We start from the raw sequence: 27,056 nt of genomic DNA, 5'->3' as shown, positions 1-27,056 counted from the left end.
TGCTGCTACCTTCCTCTCTCTCCTCATAGCCATCTCTTCTTCCTGTCCCCCCACGGAAGTGCCCCTACACTGTCCTCGGAGTGTCCCTGCAAATGCAGAGATCCATAAAGCAACAATGTGGGAAGCTATTAGCTCACCTGCAGAAGAACCCACTTCTCAGACATCTGGGAGGAGAAGCCTCCTGGCCCCCAGGCTGAGATGCGGGGGTGGCAGGAGATGAAGAGAGAGGAGACAGCTGGTTTCAGGCCACCACACATGGGTGAATGGTCCCACTGAGTGTGGAAGTCAAGAGGTGGGTCTTCCCACCAGAACCTTGCGTCCTGAGAGCGGAGGTGGGGTAGTCACCAGAGAAACACTGGGAACTGGATGCAGGCAGGCAAAACAACACACCACAGCCTCCAGCTAGAGCTGGTGGAGCCAGGTACGCACCCACCGACATCCTGCCTTCCAGTTTCTAGATAAAGCTGAAGAAGACAAACAGAAAGTGGATAGGACCATCCCCCCCAAAACAAATGATTGAAACCCATCACCTAATCTACATAAGCCAAGCTCCCAGGAATTAAAAAAGCAAGTGGTCTCACTGAACTGTAAAAACCAAGGAAGAGGAAGCTCCGCCTTCACCTCTGGGCACAGGTGTGGCCCAGCAAGAGGTGGGCCACCTCACTGCTGACCGCAAAGGGGGAAACCAGGACCACGTATTGGAAGGGAAGGAGCAAATGTTTCGCATTAGCAGATCCTGTCCCAGCTACCAAGTAGCCATGTGGATTTGGACAAGGTCACCTTCTTGGGCTTCCAAAATAGAGTTGATCAAAAGCTCTTTCAGACTCTGATGTGCCTTGAGGCTGTAATTCATAATTCAGCTCAAGGTCTCCATGGTTCCCCTAAAGCCTCTTGCAAAACAAACCTCAGCTCCGCCCAACTCCTATTTCCCTCTCTGTCTGAATTAGTAACTGTTCTCGTGCTGCCCCCATTGGGTCCTGAGAACTCTCCTGTTAGCACACCTAGAACACTACTGCTTCTCTTTCTTTCTTTCTTTGCATCTCTCTCTCTCCACTTGCCCTTCAACGCCCCACCCTCAAAGGGAGGTACCAATGTCAGGTCTTTTCTTTGAATCTCCAGGGTTTAACGCTATACCTGACAGTCACTTACTAGATGTTCAATAAATGTTTGTTGTTGAATGAATGGAAAGGGAGGATGTAAAAATAGAGAAGAACGAGCCTGAGCCAATTCAAAGCTCAGGAGCCAGCTGAGCCATATATTCTGCCCGTAAGATCCTGGACTCCTTGGAATTAAAAAGAGAGAAGAGAGAATTTTAGAAATTATAGCAATAATTTTCAGACCTCACAGTTTCTAATACCCTATGTCTCCACTGAGATATGCCAATTTCACAGGATTTTAGAAATACTAGAGTTTTACCTAGGCTTTATGGAATGTCTTCTATTTGTAAAAGGCTAGTATAAAATTGCTGAGTAGGAATTTCCAGATCCCTTACTTCCTGACTTCATGCCTCTTTAAGCTGTTCTCGGGGAGAAAAAAAAAAAAATCAGAAAGTTTAAAACTGCCTACGTCTTGTCTTCATAAACTTTGATCCTTTCACTTATTTAAAATTCATAACCACGCTGTCCTAATAATTAGAAGTGCTAAAGTACTTAGGGAAGGCCATGAGGGATGAACCCCCTGGTCTGTCTAGCCAAGTCACCAGAAATGGTGAACCCTTGCTGATATGGTGCTGGGAGGAAAGGAGGGGGCGTTGAGGCTGCCAGCAGAGGTGGCCCAGAGCATGACAGACCCAAGCTGGTCCAGTTCCAGGAGTGTGGATTTGAGGGGACTGAGATCCGGTGCAGCGTCAAAACCTTTGGGCAGCGGCCAACTGTTTGATGAGCTTTAGCCTCATCAGGGAGGACCACGCACGAGTGATTCCAGCCTCAGGAAAGGGGTCAAAAGGAAAAGGGAAACACGGTTGATTGTGCCTCTTCCTTGTACCGGGCCTGCTGCTGAACGGATGCTTCCGCAGGGCGGGGGGCAGGAAGATGCTGCCCCCAGAAGTGTGGATTCGCCAGTGGTGTCCCTGAGGGATACTGAGTGAGGGTTTCTTCCAGAACATTGCCCACAAGCAAGAACAAAGCACATCTCCAACTTCAGTGTGGTGATGTGCGATGTCTGGTTCATCCATCCATTTGTCTAAGCCACTTGAGAAGCCAATGTCATGAACTCAATTATTTTTAGTTTTTCTGTTCTGTGTAAAGAAGTGAGTCCCTTTGGCCCTCATGAGTACTGTCCTGAGAGTGGAGAAAAGCCTACCATGAGACCATGATACAACCAGAGCTGTACTGACAATAATAAACCTTATTCAAACCAAAAAGAGCAGGGTTTTGGTAGGCTCCCAGGGGTCTTATCTAAGGGGTGCACAAGGGGAAGGCCCTGGGAGGTGGGAGGGACTATTTATCGCAGGGCTGCTGGAGGAGTTATATCAGGAGCTCACGTTTGCTGTGACTCCGCAGGCTGTTACCTAGGGCATGTGCTCGATAACATGAAGGGCTGGCATCAGTTTAAGTACCCCACAGGCCTCTTGGCCAAACACATTGGATGCTGAAGCAGCAATACCACGGAGCAGCTTAGCTAAACTCTCGACCATACCTGATTGTAAAACTTTAAGGAAAGGCAAGGGCTTACGCTAAATTTTAGGATAATGTTGAGGGATCAGAAGGAGAAACAGAGGGAGAAACGTGATTAGGGCGAGACACCCAGAGGGCTTCAAAGGTACCAGAATAATCTGACTTTAAATGGAGAGGTGGGAAATGCTGGTGTTCATTTGATTATTATTCTTTAAACTGTGCATTTATGTTTTTATACCCTGATTTGTATGTATGATATATTTTAAAATAAAAAGGCATTTAATTCCCTCCCCAAAACTAAAGACCCAGAGTCTGAATGAAAGCAACTGATCAGGAACTAAAAAAAGTTGCCAAAATAAGGCCACTAAGACCTTAAGTGAAAATTTAATCTCTCTCCCTCCCTCTCCCTCTCTCTCTCTCTCTCTCTCTCTCTCTCTCTCTCTCTCTCTGCCTTCACTGGTAAAATTTTTGCTGACTGGAAAAATCTCTGTGGGAGCGAGAAGCATTAGAAGTTATCTATGAATTACATTTGAGAGAAAATACTTTTTCCCCTCCCTTCCCATCCTGCTTGTCAGGGCAGGATTGATTCAGCACACGTTCTTTTCCAAAGTTGAAAGGTTAATAATAATGCCCACCCTCTGGAAGCCATTGGACAGAAGCCCGCTTGACGTCAGAGTGTGTTCAGCTGGGCTGTCGCGCTGTTCTGCCCTCGGCGGCTGCCTTTCCCTGGGTTTGTCCGAGGCTCTCCATTACGCTCAGTGCACCAGCTCAATATTTCTTATTTTGCTTCACTCTTTACATGCCTAGAATAGCTCTTTTATTTTTCTGCTGAGCCCCGGCTTAGCCGAATTCCTTATATTTGGTTTCTTTGATCTTTCTGATCAAATTATTTTCTGTTCCACTCCTCTGAGCCCCTTCCAGTTCCCTCTATTTCTCAAGAAGCCAGGTGTTTAATAAAGAATCTGGATAAGGCTCAGGCACAATCGGGTGTACGCAGCTGCTTGCCCCCAGGTCACGTGCTGCTTTCTCCTTAAGCAGCGAAGATGGTTTACTAAAGACATGTGACATTCCAGAGACACCACAGTGCCCTGCACGTGGCAAGTGCTCAGTAATTACTGAGTGGAGGAATTAATCAGGATCTCTTTTAAATGAGCTAGCCTACATTCCAACTTACACTTAACCTGTTGCCCCATGCCACCCTCAGACCAGGCTTCTTTCTGCTCTCAGGTTTTTCTTTCCAGCCTAATAGTTATTTCATACCTTACTTCCTGGATGCTTTAGTTTACACATTTTTAAATTCAATTTTCTTTTGTTTCATGCTCATCTATTTAACCTCATTAGTTTAATTCATGTCGTAGGGTTTTGCAAGTAACTTTGTTTACCAGATTAGCATTATTTCTAAATTATTGTTTTACCCATTTCTCTAAATAACTGAAAATCACGTTCATATTGTCTTATTAATTCCTCTTTATTAGAAAATAGACTTTGCTTACATATGTATGACTTTTCAGTGTTTTTCTAATTGGCCACAGCACAAATTCATCATATCCTGTGATTCTGACACAGGTTTGGGTTAAGAGTAAAGATCATTGTCTTAAAATGATATGGTGTCTGGGACTTACTTCAAAATAATCTAGTAGAAGGATTACAGGTAAAACAAGATTACCGTGGGTTGATAGTTGGCCGAGCTGGGTGATGGATACATGGGGTTCATTGTACTATTCAATTATGTAAATGTTTGAAGTGTTCCCACAATAAAAAGTTTTTTAAAAAAGAAAAATGTAGATATATAAATAAAAGTTGATCCAATGGATTATCTTAAGATACAGAGAGAGGGAATGCCTCCATCATTCTCCAACCTTCCCTGTCATTGTTACCTACTGGAAGTTCAGCCAATCCTCTGCGTTCATTGTGAAGTTTCGCACTTGCTCCTCGCCTTCCTTTCTTTCCAAACTCTTATTCTCACCTGGGAGATTTCCTTGTGCTGGTGTGTGGCTCTTCCAACACCTCGCATCTGCAATGCTAATCGTCTGCACCTTCACACCCTTTTAGCAGCCCACTATCCTATCCCTTGATTTAAATGGTTTTTTACATGATGCAAATCTCTATCTGCTGACTGTCTAGCACTTTGGCTAAGGCCTTCAGGTTATGTTTTGATACAGAATTTACTTTTTCTCAACATCAGTCAACCCATAAAACACATGTATAATCCAGCCATTTCTGGCTTAAAATCTTGCAGGTCTCTCTCTGAACTTCAAATTCAAGACCAGTAACGTTCACATCCAGTTCATGCTTTCCTACCATTTCCAGCCTCTTTCTCTACCATCCTCCAATATTCACTCTCTTTTCCAGTTATATTAAAGTGTCTCATTTGTGGGTAACAGATCGTGCTTTCTTAGCCTCTCTAAACTTTGACCATACTGTTCTCTGAGATTCAGATGTCCTCCTGTCATTTGGCCTCTGGAGGACTTCAGCAACTTTTGTTTATACCTCAAGACTCAATTCAAGCATCACTCCTTTTGGAAGACTTCCCTGAGCTGTCCACATTGAGTTAAATGCCCCCTCCAATACTTTTTTCCATTACACTCTTTGACTACGCCCACCCTAATACTCTGAAACCCAACTGTAATCACTGATGTTCTTCTTTTCCTTTCTAGATTGTGAGCTCTTTGACCTCTTCCAACTCTTTCTTTCCAAAGCCCAATCCAGTGCCTGGTACAGGTATTTCAATGAATGAGTAACTGAATGAACAGAGGAATGGAAAAATGAATGCTGTTGTTTTCTTGAGGTAGCAACTCCCTACCCAAGGGCCTTCTCTAGAGGTCTGGGTCAATGCTCTGGGTCCTGGGAAGCCCCTTCAGGCTTTGTCTCCTAACTGCCTTCTTCAACCTACCTGACCCACCTGGTTCTAGCTGTAACCCAACTGTCCCTTTCTCTACGGAGTCCTTCATACATGGTGCTCCATCTAGACAAGTGTTGCCCAAAGTGTGATACACAATAATTTTTAGGTGATACTCAGACAAATGTATTTTGACAGTCTTGTATTTACATTCACATATTTGGCAGCAGGAAATGAGCACATAAACCCTGTAATTTCATAGAGAATATTGCTCAGGATGAGACAAATGTAGTAAGTGCCATGGTAATCAACCTTACCTGGACCTCATAAATCAGGGGTGGGACGCTCAGGTATAATCATAAGTGTTCCAAGCCCTCAACAACTGAACCATTAGAAGCACAGCCAGCCAGGACTCACACCAATAGGCAAGAACTCCCATTCACTGAATTCTACAGGCACCTCTGTGTTTTATTCAGTGAAATGTTGAAATATCACTTCCTGAAGTTGCTGAGTATGTATACATACGTTTAAATAATACAGATAAAACAGTAAATATCTTTTGAGCTGTCTAACTATATCCTCATGGGAGTTCAGCTTTTTAGTGGGTTAATATCGAAACTGACAGATTTGTCTCATTGATATAGATCCTCATCTTTGTCTGAAGTTATCAATTAGGATTTCTAGCTATTTTGATCCAAAAGTTCCATTGTCATCAACCAGAAACTTATATTCAGCCATACATTTTATACATTTTGATTTATTATATTTTTCATTTGTCCTTTTTAAAAGTTTAATAACTTTGTTTTTTATAGAATTTACTATATTTCATCAAATCTAATTTACCACTGATAAGTAAAACACATCATTATGTTATGTGCTACTAAAATATGATGATGCCAATTACCATTGCAAGATGCCATTGATTCTAAGATACATCCAAATTTCAGAGGTGTTAAATTATTTTTAAAATTGATAAAATGTAGTTTGTGTACACTTCACTTCTATTTTAGCAGATAATACTTATATTCCACTTATCATAGTGATATAAAGCTTCCCCTTCAAATGAATTTAATTGAAAAACAATTGATTTAAAGAAAAATATTATGTAAATAGGAGTAGAGGTGGTATACAGTATGGCAAAATCCTGGAGGTGGTAGCCAAGCGACTGTGACTTGGACAGAAAGCCTAGACCCAGATACTGCCCCTTGCCCTACCTGCCAGCTCAGGCCAACCCGACCACCCTCCAGCACTGTGCCCAGATCCACCTGAGGGAGAGCCTGGGTCCTCCACTGAGAATGGGAGAGGAGTTTGAGGTGATCCCTATGCTCAGGTTGAGGAATATGGCTATCATTCATTGAAGGTATTTTATGAGAGTGAAAAGAAATTCCTAGGAAGTAGACTCATTATAGTACTGGAATAATGTGGACTTGCCTCTATTTAAATAACAGCATACTCGGAGGTTTCTGTTTTGTTTTCTTTTGAACCCAAGAAATAAGTAAGGAGGGGAAAAAGGCACTTTAGTCTCTGTTGCTGGGCAATTTATTCACTGATAATGGCTACCTAAACCCTAAACACTCAGTTTCAGTGATTATCAAACGAAAGAATGGTCAACTTGGTTCTTCATAATAGATTTATCAGTTGAGAATAACTATGAATAACTTGAAACAAAATGTACTTCATTGAGAGAGTAGAGAAGTAGCTGATTTCCTTATTTCAGAATAGGAAAAGTGAAGAGAAATCACTTTAGAGGGAGGAGGGAAAAATGGTTAAGTTCCCATTGGGGAAACTCTGTGCTTTGTACAGCATCTACCTGGCTATTGCAGGGGATTCGTGTTCATCATGCCTCCAGCTCTCACTCTGTGCTAGATCCAGCCCTTGGACTGCTGTGCACATTTCTCTGAGAGCTATGCACAGAAAGAACCCTACGATTTACTCAGTGCTTATTTTTGAAGGTTATTATGAATCATTAACCAGATGCAATAGTGCACGAGGTCACAAACCATATAGGTGCTACTGCTTACCTGTTTTTACAAACTTGATTTTGAAGTTTTTAATGTAGGTGTAATTGAGAAGATAAATTGAATACATATGCATATTCTAATAAAGGTATTCTTCCGAGTCAGCAAATAATCACATCATAGTAAGCATCAATGAACCCGTTACAGTATAATAAAATGGGGAAGTCTTATAATAAAAGATTATTTATAGCCTATTGGTTATTAGTATAATTTTTAAAATGTAATCAGAAACAATGAGTAAAATTGATAATATTGGAGATGCAGCTGTTTCTACTCACTAGCACAAATAATACTAGCAATAATTCTATATAGTAATGTCAATTGAAAGTTAAATCTCTTCCAAGTTCTTTGTTTATCCTTATGGGTGTTTTTGTTTATCAGATCATTGCTGCACATTTTATAAGAACTACTTCCTGGTATTCATAAAAGTTACTGTCATCATACAGTAAATTTTGAAATTTATTCTAATTTTTGAAATTAGAATTAAATTTTAAGAATAACCCAGTCCTGTATCCTTTCTCCAAGCAGATGTAGTGGTCAGAAAGCCAAATATATTTAGAAAGTAGACTCACTGGGATTTGGTGTCTTGGGTCAGGTTCCCTAGAAGCAGAGCCTGAGACAGGGATTTGGGTGCAGGTGGTTTATTAAGGGATAAACCTGTAAGGAAGTGAGAGCAGCAGGATGGGACAGGAGAAATGTCAAGTAGGATGCAAATCAGATGGTCTATCCATGGCCTGATGAAGGTGGAGGGATAAATTGCACTGTAGAGGATAGCTGTGAGCCTTCATAAGCAAATATTCACAGCAGCTGGGGGGTGGGTGTAGTGGCCAGGAACAGGGATCTGCTTGGAGTACTAACAGCAGTAAATACATCATCTGGTGACTGGAGGCAAGGCCCAGGTGGGGAGGGACAAAGATGGCTCCCAGGTTTGTGGCTTGAACAAGTGAATAGATTCTTGTATATAAGAGCAACACTCCCCTCATAGTACCAAAAATCTAAGATTATAGAATTGTGAAAAGATTCTTCATTTTACAAGTAAATAAATTTTCCTTTAGCTTTTACTTTCTAGGTAAAAATAACAACTTCTTGACATATTTGCATAAGATCAGTTTTCCATTAAAAAATATATAAACTTTTAAAAAATGTTTGCTCTTTTAGACCTTTTCCATTTATTCTGCTTCCTGTTGAAAATAGATCCCAACCGGTTCTAGGACTCTAATAATTGAAGATTCACCTAGGTTCAATCCCAGTATTATGTTAGCTTTTAATGAAAAAGTAGTTATGTGTTGTTCTTATGTATTCATCCTTTACCCCAGAGGTCATCAATGTGTGGTCTGTGGGCCACATCCAGCCTGCAATCTTGTTTTGTATGGCCAGAGAACTAAAAGTTTTTACATTTTTAAAGGGTTACTTAGGAAAAAAAAAAAAGTATATTCAACATGACTGTATGACTCACAAAGTCAAAAACATTTACTACTTAGCCATTCACAAAAAAAGTTTGCCAGCACCTACTTCCCATTCAGTAGGACCTCAAACTTTTTTCAGAAGTTTGCTGACTCAATCTATATTTTAAAGGAAAATTTGATATTCAGAAACTTTAAAAATAAGTGATTTATGGAACCATAAAATTATTTGTTTTATAAAAGGATTCATCACAGAATATATATACCTTCTAGCCCATCTGAAAAATTATCTTAATGGACTTCTTTAACAAATTTAGAATCATTCATTTTAAGTAAAATAAATATGCATAATTTGTTCTCTGTTTTATAAAATATTCCCACCTGTTTTGTGATGATCGTAAAGAAATTGAAAAACACAAATAGATACAAAGGTTAAAAAATCACCTGTAATTTTGCCATCCAGAGTTAATCACTGTTAACATTTGGCTACATCTTTTTCTAGGCATATAACCATTTAATTTTTAAAATGTGGATCACAATGTATGTCTAATAATATACCCTCTTTAATTCATTTAATGTTATAATTTTCAGAAGTATCTTATTTGACTGCATTTATTCCACAGACTGAATATGTCACAATTTATTTAAATGCCTTCCCATTTTTTGACATTTAGGTTGAAGCTAATTTTTCACTATTGTAAATTCCACAATGAGCATCTTTATGCATAAATCTAGATCCTCATTTGTGTCCTTACGCTACATTTTTAAAAGAGTAACTATTGTCTCTCTTCCCATTCTGTTCCTTGTCTTCCTTATAAACACATTCTTCTTCCTCCTAGATCTATACATGATAGGGCTCCTCAGGGCTAGAGATTTGGCCTTCTTCTCACTCTGTCTCCAGAGGATGTCACCTATACCAAGCTTTCAAATACCATCTATGTGCTGAGACTTCCATGTTTACATCACCAGCCCCAGATCATTCTTCTAAGCTCCAGACCTATATATCCAAATACCTTCATGTCATCTCCACTTGTATGTCTTATACCACCTCAAACAGAAAATGTCCAAGAAGGAGTCGATATTTCCCTTCCTTCTGCTCCCCTGCCCAAACTCCCTCCTCCTAATTGCCCAATTCAGTAGAGAGACATCACCTTTCCACGAAGTTCCCTACAATAACAACCTGGAAACCATCAGTGACATCTCTCTCTCCCTCACCACCCCCATCTATTCAGTCACCAGGCCCTGCTGAGTCTACAATCTAAATATATCTTTAATATTTCTATTTCACTCCATCTCCCCAACTCTCACCTAAGCCACAGCCATCTCTTTCCTGGACCACTATATTTGCTTCCTAATCAGTCTCTCTGCATCCACTCTTGTCCTGCTCTAGCCTTTCCCCACGCAATTCTCCACCATGGAGAAAGTTTCTAAAATGTCAGTCTGCTTTTACAACCCCTAAGTAGCTGGTAGGATGAAGATCTTCATGGCAACCTCTCCTCACCTTCCCACTTTCATTTTGCCACTTTCCCTGAACTCTCTTGCTCCAACCTAGTGGTTTCCTTTCAGTTACTCAATTGTGCTAAGCTTTTTTCAGCCTCAAAACCTTTGTCCAAGATGTTCCTTCTGCCTGTAAGACCCTTGCCTCCCTCTTCAGCTGACCAGTCCATCTCCTGACCCTCCCGCAACACACAACACTACCTCCATGTGCCTCTCGGTGTCATATCTGTCTACTTTTTGGTACTTATTATAAATTGTAATCTAAATTGTTCTATATTTTTTTCCTATGTAATGTCTTTTTCTCCCCTACAATGAAGTTCCATTTGGGGGCAAATAGTATTTGTCTCTTTCACCTCTATATCTCCCAGTGCCTGGCACGTAATAGGTGCTCAATAAACATTTGTTGAATTAACAGACCATGGAGTATGAACTTCGTAAAGACATTTAAAAGATATTATCACATAGTATTTCAGAAAGTTTGTATGAACCAATTTATAAGCCCACCAACAGTATATGAGTGTTCCTGCGATCACACCCATCCTGACACCGAGTGTTATAGTTCTAAATAATTTTTAAACATTTTTACAGGCAAAATTTTACCTCATTATGATTGAAATTGCCTTTCTTTGATTACTAGTGAAGTTGAACACGTTACACAAATTGATAGCCTCTCATATATTTTCTGTGATTTTTAAAATTCATGACATAATGCTTTTATTGAACCATTTTTGTTACAATAAACAGTGCCACCAAACCTGCTTACCTTCATCTGAAGGTCTGGACAGATCTAGGAAATACTCCTCCACAAGGTTTATGTTTAGTCATTGATGATTTCCCCTTACCTGGGATGCTCCTGTAATTTATCATGGAAACTGGGACGCTTTTGAGAGTGAGGGAGGGTGCCATTAATAATTATGCCAAGACAACAGGCAGGACTGTCCTGTACAGGCCAAGATGTTTGGTCTCCCTAACTCATCTTCATATAGACTTAGAACTCTAAGGATGTAGGGCTCAGAGCAGAGGTCCAAGTGGTGATCCAGGGGTAAACTGAGGATAAACCTGCTTTTTGTTCGGGATTTTAACCCAGATGGCCCTGTGCTGTGCTGTTCAGTGATTCAGTGGCTCACCCTGTGACTTCCTGTTGTCCCTGCTGCCAACTTCACTCATTTACCTCACCTGCCTGACCCTTGGAGGCATCTGATAATTTCATACAACTCTCCTTTCATGATGAGGCCAGTGGCCCAAAGAGCTACAGGGGCCACCTTGCCCATAAATGCAGAGCTGGTCAGAGGCAAAGCCAAGTCTCTTGGAAGAGTTCTCTCCTATCCCACCTCACTGCCTCCTTCTTCACTTAAGAGTGCTTCCAAAGTTATGTCAAGAGGTGACCAGAACAGAGTTTTCACTTCCTAGAGCATCCTGCAAGGATGTTCCTCTTGTACATCAAAGTACAAGGCACGCAGTTTTTGAGCACTTCGTCCCGTATCGGGTAATGTGCACGTGCGCTTCAGTTCCCATCACTTGTAATGCTTCCCTGAGCTCATGCAGTGCGTTTACAAATTTTCCCGGCTTTTCCTAAACGTCTTTTTGTGTAATTTATACCCTTCAATAAAGCTCAAAAAATAAATTCAGAGTTGCTTGCAGACTTGCATTTTCAAGAATTGAGAGGAACTTACGGAAAGTACCACCTGATGACAGAAAACTTCTGGAAAAAGATGGAGAGTTTAGACAAGTTGAATTTGTGTCAGTGCCATCCAATCTGAGGTATGACTTGATTAGGAAAAGAACAGCAGCCTTCCTCTTCCAATCTTGTCAACAGAGAACAAATTTCCTATCAGTGGAGTTCCTAATAGAGCCTACGTGTACTGCTGTGCACTGAACAACTCCAGGGGGCGTCATTTACATTGCCATCTATGCGAATGGTGCCAAGTGGCCCCTCCTGGCAAGGACCTGTGGTGCAGTTCACAATCCTCCTGGCACTGTACAGGGCACATTTTGTGTGGCCATATGCTAAGGTCCTGACTGACATCCTCTGTGTGACTTTTCTCTGATAAAGATGCTGTCCCTTTGTCACAGTTAGAGTTGCTTTCTTCACCAATGCATACAGATTTTTCAGGGTAATCTTCATTTCAAACATGCATTCACCTAGTTTCTGTAAGTGCTGTAGTATTTGTCAAGCCAAGTGTCCTGGTTTCAGGTTTAGAAAATAGGTCATTGGAGCTCTCTTTTAAGGGCTGAGTTTTGCCCACATTTTGCTATTTCATCTTTATTGAGGAAAACGTAGGAAATAAATGCAATCTCATGGTTTGCTAGAGAATCAAAACATTTCAGATGTTAATGTTTTTTAAAGTTTGTTTTCACTAAAATATAGCTCTATAAAAGGAAGAAAGAAAAAAAATTATTTTAGGTGTGTGTAGGATCCATCTCCAAAATATCTACACATACAGACTAATAAGTTAAGATCAACCCATTTGCTCTACAGAAATAAAGGACAAACACGATGTACTCAACCTGCCTAAGGGAGATAGACCTTGGCTTTGAACTAGTAGAGGAACCAACTTTGTATCTCCCAAGAAAGAAAGTGATAAAATGACACAGAGACATTTCCAAAGGGTTTTTAAGCTAGAAGAAGCCTTTCAGTGCATTCACTGATTCATTCATTCAACTAATTCTTACTGTTTGCTTAACACCCTGATGATGAAATCCAGCCCCTTCATGAGGAAACTGAGGTCACAAAGGCGGTTAGAGACAGGGCTGGAAAGAAAGCCCAGATGTTCTATATCAGGGACACTTCACCCCATAGTGCTATTAAATACTCCCATGTAGTTACACTCAGGTGATGAAATAGGAGAGCATCTGTGTACTGCGTGTGACTTGCATGTAATTCATGTAATAAAGATAAAATACAAACCCCTCTGCGAGCCATTTCTTTATTACTCTAAATGCCACAAAAAAAGGTTCAGCGTTAGGGCTAATATCTTCAGAATTGGTTTGGGAATTTTGCAAATATAGTAAATCTTTTTTTTTTTTTAACATCTTTATTGGAGTATAATTGCTTTACAATGGTGTGTTAGTTTCTGCTGTATAACAAAGTGAATCAGCTATACATATACATATATTCCCATATCTCCTCCCTCTTGCATCTCCCTCCCACCCTCCCTATCCCAGCCTTCTAGATGGTCACAAAGCACCGAGCTGATCTCCCTGTGCTATGCGCTGCTTCCCACTAGCTATCTATTTTACATTTGGTAGCGTATATATGTCCATGCCACTCTCTCACTTTGTCCCAGCTTGCCCTTCCCCCTCCCCATGTCCTCAAGTCCATTCTCTATGTCTGCGTCTTTATTCCTGTCCTGCCGCTAGGTACTTCAGAACCGTTTTTAGTTTTTTTTTAGATTCCATATATGTGTGTCAGCATATGGTATTTGTTTTTCTCTTTCTGACTTACTTCACTCTGTATGACAGACTCTAGGTCCATCCACCACACTACAAATAAATAAATTTCATTTCTTTTTATGGCTGAGTAATATTCCATTGTATATATGTGCCACATCTTCCTTATCCATTCATCTGTTGATGGACACTAAGGTTGTTTCCATCTCCGGGCTATTGTAAATAGAGCTGCAATGAACATTGTGGTACATGACTCTGTTTGAATTATGGTTTTCTCAGGGTATATGCCTAGTAGAGGGATTGCTGGGTCGTATGGTAGTTCTATTTTTAGTTCTTTAAGGAACCTCCATACTGTTCTCCATAGTGGCTGTATCAATTTACATTCCCACCAACAGTGCGAGTGGGTTCCCTTTTCTCCACACCCTCTCTAGCATTTATTGTTTGTAGATTTTTTGATGATGGCCATTCTGACTGGTGTGAGGTGATACCTCATTGTAGTTTTGATTGACATTTCTCTAATAATTACTGATGTTGAGCATCCTTTCATGTGTTTGTTGGCAGTCTGTATATCTTCTTTGGAGAAATGTCTATTTAGGTCTTTTGCCCATTTTTGGATTGGATTGTTTGGTTTTTTGATATTGAGCTGCATGAGCTGCTTGTAAATTTTGGAGATTAATCCTTTGTCAGTTGCTTCATGTGCAAATATTTTCTCCCGTTCTGAGGGTTGTCTTTTCTTCTTGTTTATGGTTTCCTTCGCTGTGCAAAAGTTTTAAGTTTCATTAGGTCCCATTTGTTTATTTTTGTTTTTATTTCCATTTCTCTAGGAGGTGGGTCAAAAAGGATCTTGCTGTGATTTATGTCATAGAGTGTTCTGCCTGTGTTTTCCTCTAAGAGTTTGATAGTGTCTGGCCTTACATTTAGGTCTTTAATCCATTTGGAGTTTATTTTTGTGTATGGAGTTAGGGGATGTTGTTATTTCATTCTTCTACATGTAGCTGTCCAGTTTTCCCAGCACCACTTATTGAACAGGCTGTCTTTTCTCCATTGTATATTCTTGCCTCTTTTATCAAAAATAAGGTGACCATATGTGCATCAGTTTATCTCTAGGCTTTCTATCCTGTTCCAATGATCTATATTTCTGTTTTTGTTTGATTCCAGTACCATACTGTCTTGATTACTGTAGCTTTGTAGTATAGTCTGAAGTCAGGGAGCCAGATTCCTCCAGCTCCATTTTTCTTTCTCAAGATTGCTTTGGCTATTCGGGGTCTTTTGTGTTTCCATACAAATTGTGAAATTTTTTGTTCTAGTGCTGTGAAAAATGCCATTGGTAGTTTGATAGGGATTGCATTGAATCTGTAGATTGCTTTGGGTAGTACAGTCATTTTCACAATGTTGATTCTTCCAATCCAAAAACATGGTGTATCTCTCCATCTGTTGGTATCATCTTTAATTTCTTTCATCAGTGTCTTATAGTTTTCTGCCTACTGGTCTTTTGTCTCCTTTGGTAGGTTTATTCCTAGGTATTTTATTCTTTTTGTTCCAATGGTAAATGGGAGTGTTTCCTTAATTTCCCTTTCAGATTTTTCATCATTAGTGTATAGGAATGCAAGAGATTTCTCTTAATTTTGTATCCTGCTACTTTACCAAATTCATTGATCAGCTCTAGTAGTTTTCTGGTAGCATCTTTAGGATTCTCTATGTATAGTATCATGTCATCTGCAAACAGTGACAGCTTTACTTGTTCTTTTCCGATTTGGATTCCTTTCACTTCTTTTTCTTCTCTGATTGCTGTGACTAAAACTTCCAAAACTATGTTGAATAATAGTGGTGAGAGTGGACAACCTTGTCTTTTTCCTGATCTTAGTGGAAATGGTTTCAGTTTTTCACAATTGAGAAGGATGTTGGCTGTGGCTTTGTCATATATGGCCTTTATTATGTTGAGGTAAGTTCCTTCTATGCCTACTTCTGGAGGGTTTTTATCATAAATGGGTGTTGAATTTTGTCAAAAGCTTTTTCTGCATCTATTGAGATGATCACATGATTTTTCTCCTTCAATTTGTTAATATGGTTTATCACACTGATTGATTTGCATATATTGAAGAATCCTTGCATTCCTGGGATAAACTTCACTTAATCATGGTGTATGATCCTTTTAATGTGCTGTTGGATTCTGTTTGCTAGTATTTTGTTGAGGATTTTTGCATCTATGTTCATCACTGATATTGGCCTGTAGTATTCTTTCTTTGTGACATCCTTGTCTGGTTTTGGTATCAGGGTGATGGTGGCCTTGTAGGATGAGTTTGGGAGTGTTCCTCCCTCTGCTATATTTTGGAAGAGTTTGAGAAGGATAGGTGTTAGCTCTTCTCTAAATGTTTGATAGTATTCGCCTGTGAAGCCATCTGGTCCTGGGCTTTTGTTTGTTGGAAGATTTTTAATCACAGTTTCAATTTCAGTGCTTGTGATTGGTCTGTTCATATTTTCTGTTTCTTCCAGGTTCAGTCTCAGAAGGTTGTGCTTTTCTAAGAATTTGTCCATTTCTTCCAGGTTGTCCATTTTATTGGCATAGAGTTGCTTGTAGCAATCTCTCATGATCTTTTTTATTTCTGCAGTGTCAGTTGTTACTTCTCCTTTTTCATTTCTAATTCTATTGGTTTGAGTCTTCTCCCTTTTTTTCTTGATGAGTCTGGCTAATGGTTTATCAATTTTGTTTATCTTCTCAAAGAACCAGCTTTTAGTTTTATTGATCTTTGCTATTGTTTCCTTCAGCAAATATAATAAATCTTTTCCCCACTTCTTCTAACTCTTTATGATATAAATATTTCATTCATGCCTTTTCTCAAATGTTGCCTTTACAGATTAAAATCCTATAAATAGCACTGACCCCTAAGGAAGATGATCTCATCCATACCTTTAGGCTGTTATTCCAGACAGTTTCCTTTCCATGTCAAAATGAATACCCCAATCTCAGGGTGGCTACCTTCTTAAAGGATTTGTTTTGCGGGGAACTTAAGGCATCTAATTCATAACAATGTGAAATTCATTTTCTGAGGTGTCTATACTCTTCCTTTAGACAATGAAATCCCTCAACTTGCTGATTATTGCTGAACTTGTTGACAGTTGAGGAGGTTGACTGGAGAACCTATGAGCAGAGGGGAACAGCTGCTCTTGCCAGCTGCCTTTTCCTCTGCATAGACATAAATACTGCCCAAGGAGGCTCTGCAGGGCAGGAGACAGAGAACTCATTGAGGTTGCTGCAAGGAGACCCTGTCTGATATTTTTGCTTAGTCAGTACATCTGTATGCATCTGGACCAAGGGATGCTGAGCTCTTAGCTCAATGACTGAGAGCAAGGATACTGAAGCCCATCTACCTGGTTCAAATCCTGGCTCTGCCACCCGGCTTTGACATTAGTTACTTAACCTTACTGTCTTCAGCTTCCTTACCTATTGATGGAGATACTATTTTTTTTTATATAGGGTTTTCTGAGGATTAAATGTTACTATTAATAATTCCAGCAACAAATATCAAGTTCCTATTCCGTTCCAATTACCATGAACAAGATAGAAATGGCCCCTTCCTTCATGGAATTTAGAGTACTTTTTCATACTAGGAACCCTGACCCATTTAAGGCTTGTGAAGTCAGTGGTGAAGTGTGACCACATTTTGTTTTCAATGACTTAGGACAGAATTTTACAAAATAAGAGTTTTAGGAAACTTTTAAAATATTTTTATATGTATGTGTGACCTGGGTCTTGATATAAAATGGATTTCTTGAGTCTAGTAAAGAAGATAAGAAATTAAACAGCAACCTGGATTCAGCATATGGGATAAGTTCAGTGAGTGTCATGGGAACACAGGAAAGTCACATGATCCCCTTTGCGTGGGTACGAAGAATCAGGGAAGCCTTCCAGGAGGAAGTGGCATTGAAGCTGAGACTTAAAGGATGAGTAGAAATTAACCAAAAGAAGTTGGGGGAGGTTGGGCAGGAAGCAGTTCCTTTAAGGGCAGTGAGGAGCCCTGGTGTGGGAGGAGGCGTGGGGTGGCGGTTGGTTAATGAAGGAAGGAGAGACTTGCTCAGATTTGCATTTTAGAAAGGCACTCTGGCTGCTTGCAGAGAATGGGCAGAGAGAGTAGGGAGACTGTTTAGTAATTTCAGGACACAGTGGTGGTCTAGACTAGGGTGGGGACAGTGGGTATTGAGACGGACAGGACCCTGGTGATTGATGGGGAAAGAAAGGTGCTAGTCTGGGATGACACCCATCTGACTCACATGTCTGACATCTAATTTACAGAGTTTGCAGGGGACACATCTAAGTCTGTAAGCCCCAAGCCCCTGACTTGAGGACCTGTTCCTGTAAACAGGAAGACAGGGCCTTTCAGTCACTTTGCAAATCATCTCTCCATCCCGCTGGACATATCTGTAGACTGTTGCTGGCCTAGCAGTTGGCAGGGCTTCCTGTTCCAAAGTGGGACGGTTCTTGGCAGGAGATGGAAAGCTGGAAACAGAACGCGAACTGGGCTAGCCAGGCACCTTGCATAAAGAGAAAAGAAAAGAAAGGAAACCTGGCACTCTCCCATCTGATCCAGAATATCTGGTCAGAAAGTAATTTAAAAGGACAGATAACTCAAAGATGTTTCTATTTGGCTTTGAAATGCCATGCATTTTTGGCAGTGGATTTACCTTGCCAAATGTTTTTCTAAGGCGTCATTTTGCATTCCCTGAACACAGACCATCTGGGCAGCAAAGGGCTGAACCAGAGCCCAGGAGGGAGTCTGGGTGGCTGGCTGAGGAGGTACTGATACTTGAAAATTGGACGGAGACCACAACTCTCCCTTATCGCCCCAGCTGATCAATACTTGTCTGTCTACCTCTGTCCTGCCACAGAGCAGGGAGCTTTTTCTGACCTAAGCCTTGCCAAGTCACATGGTGACTTGAAAAGCAGCTATCTAGTTCCCAGGACGCACCCAATGCTTTCTTCCCATATCTCTGAACACTCACAGGGCCACCTCTACTCCACAGGGGGGCAGCCAGCTGACCCAGGGCTCCACAGCAACCTCAAAATCAAACCATATTTGGAGCACGGGGCAGGCTGTTTACAGATGTCACCATAAAAGATATTTTAAGTTCTAATCGGTCCTGTTTTATAGAAGGGCTGTAAAGGGGCCAGACCAGAAGGCCTCCTTTCCTGTTACTCATAAGATAGCTGCTTCCAGACAAGTTAAAAGATTAGTTTATCTTCCCTGGCTGAAGCCTACCTAAGAGAGGAAAGGGTCGCACTTCACAGAAATCACTTAAACAAAGGGTCTCTCCCATTTAGGACCTAGAAGAAATGTCAGGGTGGCAGCCACTCCCTACTAAACAATTCCAAGCATTCCCCCATTCCTCCATCTGGAGGGTGCCAAGCCAGGGTGGTGGCCTGGTCCAGACTAGAATTCACTGGGAATAATCAGTAACAGACCCAAATCTGGAAGTTCAAGGAAACTGGTTTTCCCCAATCTGTAGTAAAATTACGCAGATTTTTTTTCTTCTTTTTCTTAAAAAAATTTTTTTTGGCTTTATTGAAATATAATTGACATATAAAATTGTAAGATATTTAAAGTGTCCACTATGGTGAAAATATATATATATATACATACACACACACACACATATGTTGTGGAAGGATTCCCCCCATCTAGTTACATCCATCACCACACATATTTATCTTTTTTTGCCTGTGGGAGGACATTTAACTTCTAAGTGCTGTTTTTCATAATCAGAGAAGAGGGCATTTCCTACTTCCCCAGGGTTGGGTAACAGTTTCTTCACAGTAAAGTCTTAATCCTTAAAAGGTGCTCTGTGACCCATATCCGTTTTCCAAGCGTTGGTTATCTTTCCCTTCATGGAACCTTGTTCCTAAAGAGGACGAGCTGCCAAACTAAGGCCGGCGCTGTGTTTTGAAAAATCCAGCAGAGGTTTTTTTCGACTCGGTTCCCCGAAAAATTTAGGAAGCCAAGCCAGCGTCTGTGCCAGGAGCTTGTGACCTGACACCCACCTCTTCCCCTCCTTTAATGTCCCCTTGATTGGAGGTGGCCAAAGGGGACTTTGGAGGCTCGCCCAAACCTTTAGCTCAGATTCCCCACCTCCATGCCAGACAGCAATCCCATCTCACACTCCTCCATTCCTCATACACACACCTCTCATAGGTCATCCTCGGCGTGCAGCCGGGAGGGGAAAGAAAACGTGAGCTAACGCAACAGGTTCCACCCACAACCTGAACTTACAAGGGGAGACGGCCAGGCGACTGGAGCTGGGCGGTGGAGGGAGAGGAAGCGGCGAGGAGGAAGGTGGAAGGGAAATGATGGTGCATGACCACCAAGCACACGTCACTCGGACTCCCACATGGGCTTGTGTATGTGCGCATGTAGCAGGAGGGAGGTCCTGCAAGGGGTCACTTGGGGACTTCCGCGCGGGTTTGGGAGGCACCGGGCCTGCGCTTTGGGATGCGCGGGGGTTTAGGCGGGGTAATGAGCCCCGCAGAGAGGGCTTGAGGCTCTCCCAGGAAATATGAGTGTGTCTGGGGGTTAAAATTCACCACCCTCCCCAGGGCGCCGCCCCTACTAAGTGGTCCTGTCTGCGCCCCTAAAGCCCCGAGTCCCCTTCCCTCGGGCCTTTTCCCGGCCCCTCCAACGCGATCCCCGCCCGGCCTCCCACCCCAGCCTGCTTCCGAGAAAGCCGGGAGAGCGGACTGCGCCGCGCCCGGCAGCCTCTGGGCATGCTCGGTGGCGGGACCGGCTCCGTGCCGGCAGGGCGCGTCCTCCCTCCCCCAGGGCGGCGGCGGCGCATGCAGCTACGGCCGCCGCGCCCCGGCCCCGCACACCTTTGGGGGCCGCGGGGGCCACCCTGCCCGGCGGGAGCCGAGAGCGGCCCCCACCCCGAGCCTTCCGGCGAGCCGAGAAGGGGCCGGCCGGGGAGGCGCGGAGGCGGGAGTGAGACCTCCGAGCTGCCTGCGGTTCCTTAGAAAGTAAAGCTCGGCTCGCCAGCGGAGCCGGGCTCCCGGCCGCCGGCGGGGGCGGGGCGGGGCCGGGTAGGGGGGTGGTCTCGGCGCCCTGCGCGAGGTGCGAATTTAGTAGCCGCCCACCCTCTTCTCGGTCCCCGCCCCCAGGGAATTATAATTCTCTGGGAAAGTGTCTGGTTCTCGGAGAATCCCTGGGGCGGGGTGCGGGGGCGCGCCCGGCGCAAAATGGTTAAAACAAAAGTCCATGCGCGCCCCGGGGTCCCTCTTATGGAAAGTCTACGTGCCGGTGGCTGCGCACCCCCTTTGCTGATTTGAGGGTTAGTTACCCGGAGGAAGTCTGCCTGTCGCAGGGGAGGGGATGGGATGAGGAAAGCCTCAGGCTGGTGCCGGCTCCCCCGCCGCAGGCCTCTTTGGGGGGCGCACCTCCAGCCAGGCGGGCGCGGGGCTCTGGGCCGGGGCGTTCGCGGCGGGCGGCGGGCGGCGGCCGGAGCAGGCTCGGCCCGGCGGCTCACTCTTTCTGCCTCCTCCCCGCAGGATTACCGAGAGGATGGGATGGATCTAGGCAGTGACGCCGGCAGCAGCAGCAGCAGTAGCCGCGCCAGTTCGCAGTCCAACTCCACCAAAGTGACCCCTTGCTCCGAGTGCAAATCCTCGCCGTCGCCGGGGGGCAGCCTGGACTTGGTGTCTGCCCTGGAGGGCTATGAGGAGCCCTTCCCGGTCTACCAGAAGAAGGTGATTGATGAGTGGGCGCCGGAGGAGGACGCGGAGAAGGAAGACGAGGAGGAGCGCAGCGAGCGAGGGTACCGGGATGACCGCTGTCCTGCCCAGGAGCCGGGGGACGTGAGCGCCAGGACCCGCAGCGGCGGCGGCAGGGGCGCCACCACCGCCATGCCGCCCCCCGTGCCCAACGGCAACCTCCACCCGCACGACCCCCAGGACCTCAGGCACAATGGCAACGTGTTGGTGGCCAGCCGGCCGAGCGGCTCCCGGGGCCCCCGCCGGGCGGTCCAGAAGCCTCAGCCGGCTGGGGGCCGGCGCGGTGGCCGGGGCCCGGCGGCCGGGAGCCTCTGTCTTCAGACCACGGACAGCGGGACGTGCGTCCCGGAGGAGCCCCCGGTGCCCCCTATGGACTGGGAGGCTCTGGAGAAGCATCTGGCTGGGCTGCAGTTCCGGGAGCAGGAGGTGCGGAACCAGGGCCAGGCGAGGACCAACTCCACCTCGGTAAGTTGCCCGGGGTGCGTGCCCACGCGCGCACACACGTACACACCCCGCGCACAGCCCGCACGCGCCCTACCCGCGCTCCCGCCCAGCGGCGGCCCCATTCATCCTGCCCCGAGGGTGGGTGCCGGGCAGGAGAGCCTGACTTATGCTCCCCTGGGGTACCGTTGCTCAGTCTCTGAGCTGTCTGGGTTTGCAGGATGGGCGGAGGGGAGGGAGGGGTAGCCAGAGGGCAGCGGAAAGTCGGGTTAGTGGAACCAGAGACTCATTTTAATGGAATTACTTATGGAGACGAGGTTGTGAGTCACTTGCCTGAAAATAAATCCGGGGAGATTTTGGCACCGAAGTCGGTGGCCTGTGTGTGGGTGATATTTCAGGTCGTAATAGTTGTGGCTTTGTCAGCCGTGGTGGGTGTCCCTTCGTTGCCACTAATGTCTCGTCCATATACAGGCTGGCCCTGCGCACAAGCACGCATTCGCCTGCCCACACCTCCGGTGAGGCAGCAGGGATTGTTCCCTCTTGGCGTTTGAGCGGATGCTCCTGAATTGTAATGGGTTGACCGCCCTCCTCTGAGATTTTTTCCTTTCTGAAACCCGATCTATTGTTGACCTGAGGGAACGGGTGAATTGACCTGCTAGGATGAGGGAGTGGTTCTTTCCTCTGTGGGCTGACTCACCCCCTCTCCGCTGAATCCCTCCTAGTTTTGATAAGCAGTTCCTTACCGGAGGCTTGTGCCTCAGTTCAGGAAACGGAGAGAGGGAAGGGTGCTGGAGTGGAAAAGAGAGAGAGAGGGAAAGAGGGATACATCTATAATAAGAAGCTCTGGCAGGTCCACACTTGTCTCAACATCTTTTTTGCCCCTGAGAGGAGAGCAGATAAATGACTTAAAAGAAAAGCATCATGAATGTAGCTCCCCTGTTTATCACTGTTTTGAGATAAAGCAACAGTTGTAATTTGAAATCATTACTGAACGGATCCTAAATGGGGCTGAAGGGCATACAGTTTAAATGAGCTGCTTTCTGTGTGTGGCAGTGTGGGAGAATGCTTGCTTGCAGGTGTAATTTTTCGGCTCCAGGGCCCTGGGGCTACTGGAAATTGGGTGCATGCACTTCTGACTTAAAGGGTAAGGACAGTTAATTGGCACGGTTTCTATCAGAGAGAACCCTTGCCTGACAGAGCCCACTGGTTAGTGTCTCTTGAGAAACTACCTATTAAATTAACACACTCATTTTAATACCAGCTGTTTACCACGGCCACTCGCAGACATGGAATCTTTCCATTACAGCCAGTACTCTGTCTTGTACCTTGCAATTCAAAACATGCTTTTCCCACCTAGTGCTGAGAAAAATACCTGATTAAGCTCCCTGGACTTAAACAATGACTTGAAGATACATAAGATTCTTTTACTATGGCCTGACATTTTTACATTCCAGGAAAATGTAATAATTGGGTATACGTGCAAAGTTAGGGTTTGATGATGACAATGAGTTGCGTTATTCAAAAAGTTCTTGAGCACCCATGTGTTCTGTGCTAAATTCAAGGTGTGATTCTCAGCGCTGCAGTTACACATCTGACCACGTGGGCCTGGAATTACGGTGAGCGAGGTAGGGACCCAGATTGACTCCCTGCCCCCCCCCCCCAGGAACTTATAAGTTAATGGCTAACCTAACAGACCAGCCTACCCCAAAACACACACACACATCTTCTTCCTTATTGTTGTAGAGACTGAATCGTTCCTTCTTGGGCCATCTTTGAAACCTGAGGGTGTCTTGTCTCCTCACCTAGCGAACAGTTTGCATTGTGGGTTCCTCCCCTCTCCTTCCCTCGCCCTCCTGAAAATCTCCCCCCTGGGCATTTCCTCCACAAGTCACACCGAAATTTGGGTTCCATTGATTCGAAGTAAGTATATGTACAAAAAAAAACAGCAGAAGGAAGTAGCCTGTGAGGTTGTTTAATATTGAAATTTTCCGTATTTTGGTTTGTATTGGAACAAAATTACTAGCTGCTGTTAGTTTAGAATAGTGTTTTTCAAACTGCAAGTTCCCCATGAAATCACCTTATCACTTTTTAAAAAATAAGATAGAATGCACTGCAGTGTGTTGCAGGTAGTCACAGTAAGATTGTTTTTTTTAGAAAGTTTTGTTTCAGTTTTATGTAGACATTGGGTTACAGTGTAAGATTTCTTTCCCACTGTGGGTCGCTGTCATAAAAGTTTGGAAAACACTGGTTAAAATCTTGTTTACTCCTGCCTGGAATAAGTGCAAGAATTTATAACCCTGAGGACAGAAGTTTGAAAGTAACAAAGGAGTTGGTGCAAAAGAAGAAGTCTGTCCTGAAAGAGTTGCTCAAATCGAGTGATATTTTTGCTCCTCCTTAAAAAGTTGTGTGTAAATACATGTAAGTGAAATTAATACATAGTACTGGGAGGAGGGGTATAAAATGAAAAAGGCAGGTACAGCTCCTTCACCTGTGAAGGGACCCAAATAAGTTATTCCCACCACATGACTTTTTTTTTTTTTTTTGTGTGGTACACGGGCTTCTCACTGCTGTGGCCTCTCCCATTGCGGAGCACAGGCTCCGGACGCGTAGGCTCAGCGGCCATGGCTCACGGGCCCAGCCGCTCCGCGGCATGTGGGATCCTCCCGGATGGGGGCACGAACCCGCGTCCCCTGCATTGGCAGGTGGACTCCCAACCACTGCGCCACCAGGGAAGCCCACCACCACATGACTTTTGCTTGTGCTGTTACCTCTGCTTGGAATCCAGTGGCTGGTTCCTCCTCATCATCCCAGACTGTGCTCAACTCACCTCCTGAGAGAGGCTGTCCCTGGCCCCCCTCCCTAATACAGAGTAAGGCACTCCACCACCTACCAAGGCACTCCTCGTGTATTTTCTTAGTGCTTCTCACTGCCTGACATTATCATGTTCAGTTCTCCTTCATTTTTGGTTCTCTAGAATCGAATTGGAGTGCAGGGGTCTTGCCTGCGTCGTTTAATTGCTGGAACCTAGTGCCTGCGATAGTGTCTGAGAAGTAGTAGGTTCTCAGATACTGAATAAATGAAGTGTTTATAAGACTCACACGGCCCAGACCTAAGCCAGCCCCCTTATTGTACAGTTGAGAAAACTGAGGCCTAGAGAGTTTAAGAGATTTGCCGAAGATCCCAGTAAGAAAACTACGAAAGGGCTTTTGTCCTTCCTCCTGATGCCACACTAGGGTTTTTCCTTTTGATGCTCAAAATTAGTTGAAACAAAAGGAAAGGAAAGAGCTTCCACCTTCCTGAAATAACTTAAAGGGTTTCCTAATGACAGGTCCTCTCTTGGGTTTCCTTAATGTTAAGGACAGAAGTAAACGAGGAAATAAAACCCCATGACTTTACGAGTCTCTTCGCACAGACAGGGTTTGGTTTGGTTTGGTTTGAACGGAAACACGTTGAACTCTGCCCAGCAAAGCAGCGACAGCCTCCCCATCCCTGTCCAACGCCCCTGTCTTCCTCTTGGCTACAGTGATACACTCTGAACGAAAGCCTGAGATTGCAAGGATGTGTTGACGATCAGCTGTCTCTAGTCCAGGGAAGATTTAGAGGCACATTTAAAAACACACAACGTTTGGGGAGGACTTAAAACCTAGGGCTGACCTTTACCTTGTGAAGTTGTGAGCAACTCATCTCTCCCTTGGTGCTAGTGGAGGCGGATGAGCTTGGAGGCTCCTGGGAACCACCTTTGGTGTCAGAGCAGGAGGTGCCTGGGCAGTCTTGAAGGAAGCTCTGGTGGCCTGACTTCCTGCTGCCTTCTCAGGGCTGCTCCATCACAAACCTGCCTCGCCTCACGCAGCCCACCCCCTCCTCAACGTCCCAAGCCCTCACCTTGACATCCGAGCCCTGAGGGCAGCGAGGTCACTTTATTCCACTGCCTTGTCCCCAGAAGCTCCCTTGTGCCTGAAGCACTCTTTGGGGGAGGGGTGGGGGCGGAGGGGGAGGGGAGAGGTTTCACCCAACAACCAGAACTACTCCTGGAAGTGCCCCCTCCAGTTGGCCAGACCCCTCCCCGCCCCCATCCTGTGTCCCTGTGTTTCTCATGGTCCTGCCCTGGGCCTGCAGGTGTGTGAACGCCCCCGGTAAACTCAAGGGCCACACACGACCCAGGAGTAAAATTTAGAACCAGGGTGCCAAGTCACGTGAGTCCTGCCCCCATCTGTTCGCGTTCATCCTCAATTCCCTTCTCCCTGCCTGCTCTGTGGGAACTGGCATGGACAGTCCTGAGCGACAGTCCTGAGGGAAACCTGGAGCTTCTCTTCCCGTTTCCCTCTTCTGAGCACAGCCCCAAGCCTCTGTCTTTCTCCTGCTTCTCCAGGACCTTAGTGTGTCACAGTACCATTCTTCTGCCTCCCCATCACCAAGTGGAAGGGGGTTGCCCACTGCCTCAACCTCCTCCTCTTCCTAAGTGGAGTATAACTTCACCCTTTTTTCTCCATGGTCCTTCTGTGAGGTTTTCTTTCCCTCAGAGTCTGTGATCCTCCATGCTGAGCCTGTTCTGCTTCTGGAAACTCACCCCTTTTTTCTCCCTCCTACTTCTCCCTCCTTTTGATTCTTTAGTTTTTAAAAAATAGCTCCATTGAGGTAGAATTGACATCCAATTAACTGCACATTTAAAGTCAAGGTGATGCATCTATCTCTCACCCGCAAAAGTATCCTCTTGCTGCTTTGCAATCCTTCCCATTCTGTTCCTTGGCAACCACTGATCTTATTTCTATCACTATAAGTTAGCTTGCATTTACTAAAACTACTGTAAAAGGAATCACGTAATGTGTACTCAGTTTTGTCTGGCATCTTTCAGTCAGCGTATAAGTATTTTGTGATTCATCTGTGATATCGTGTATGTCAATAGCTCATTCCTTTTTACGGCTGAGTAGAGTTCCATTTTATGGATATACCCTACTCCCTGGTGAATGGACCTTTGGGTGGTTTCTAGTTTTTGTCTATGACAAATAAAAAGTGCTGTGAACATTCACGTACAAGTCTTTGTCCGGACATATCCTTTCATTTCTCTTGGGAAAATACCAAAGAGTGGAATGGCTGGATCCC

General features: G+C 44.4%; 1 protein-coding gene across 4 annotated transcripts in view; it reads left to right on the top strand.

Annotated features, from left to right (window-relative positions):
• Positions 1-27,056, top strand: part of SCHIP1 (schwannomin interacting protein 1) — a 575,684-nt gene that overhangs the window by 430,649 nt on the left and 117,979 nt on the right. Inside the window, exons 1-2 of one of the 4 annotated variants that reach the window (XM_027113074.1) lie at positions 20,444-21,076; positions 21,294-21,980. The exons of 1 other annotated variant lie outside the window; for it this stretch is intronic. In XM_027113074.1, coding sequence (XP_026968875.1) covers positions 21,312-21,980 — 669 coding nt within the window. In that variant the 5' untranslated portion in view covers positions 20,444-21,076; positions 21,294-21,311. 2 more of the 4 variants (XM_027113079.1, XM_027113070.1) reach the window with 2 other exon arrangements.

The sequence above is a fragment of the Aethalodelphis obliquidens genome, unplaced genomic scaffold, assembly GCF_003676395.1.
Source record: "Aethalodelphis obliquidens isolate GAN/ISIS:26980383/991018 unplaced genomic scaffold, ASM367639v1 scaffold1, whole genome shotgun sequence".
NCBI classification, from domain to species: domain Eukaryota; kingdom Metazoa; phylum Chordata; class Mammalia; order Artiodactyla; family Delphinidae; genus Aethalodelphis; species Aethalodelphis obliquidens.
The sequence above is the reverse complement of the archived record's forward strand: the minus strand, read 5'-3'. Positions and strand labels throughout refer to the sequence as shown.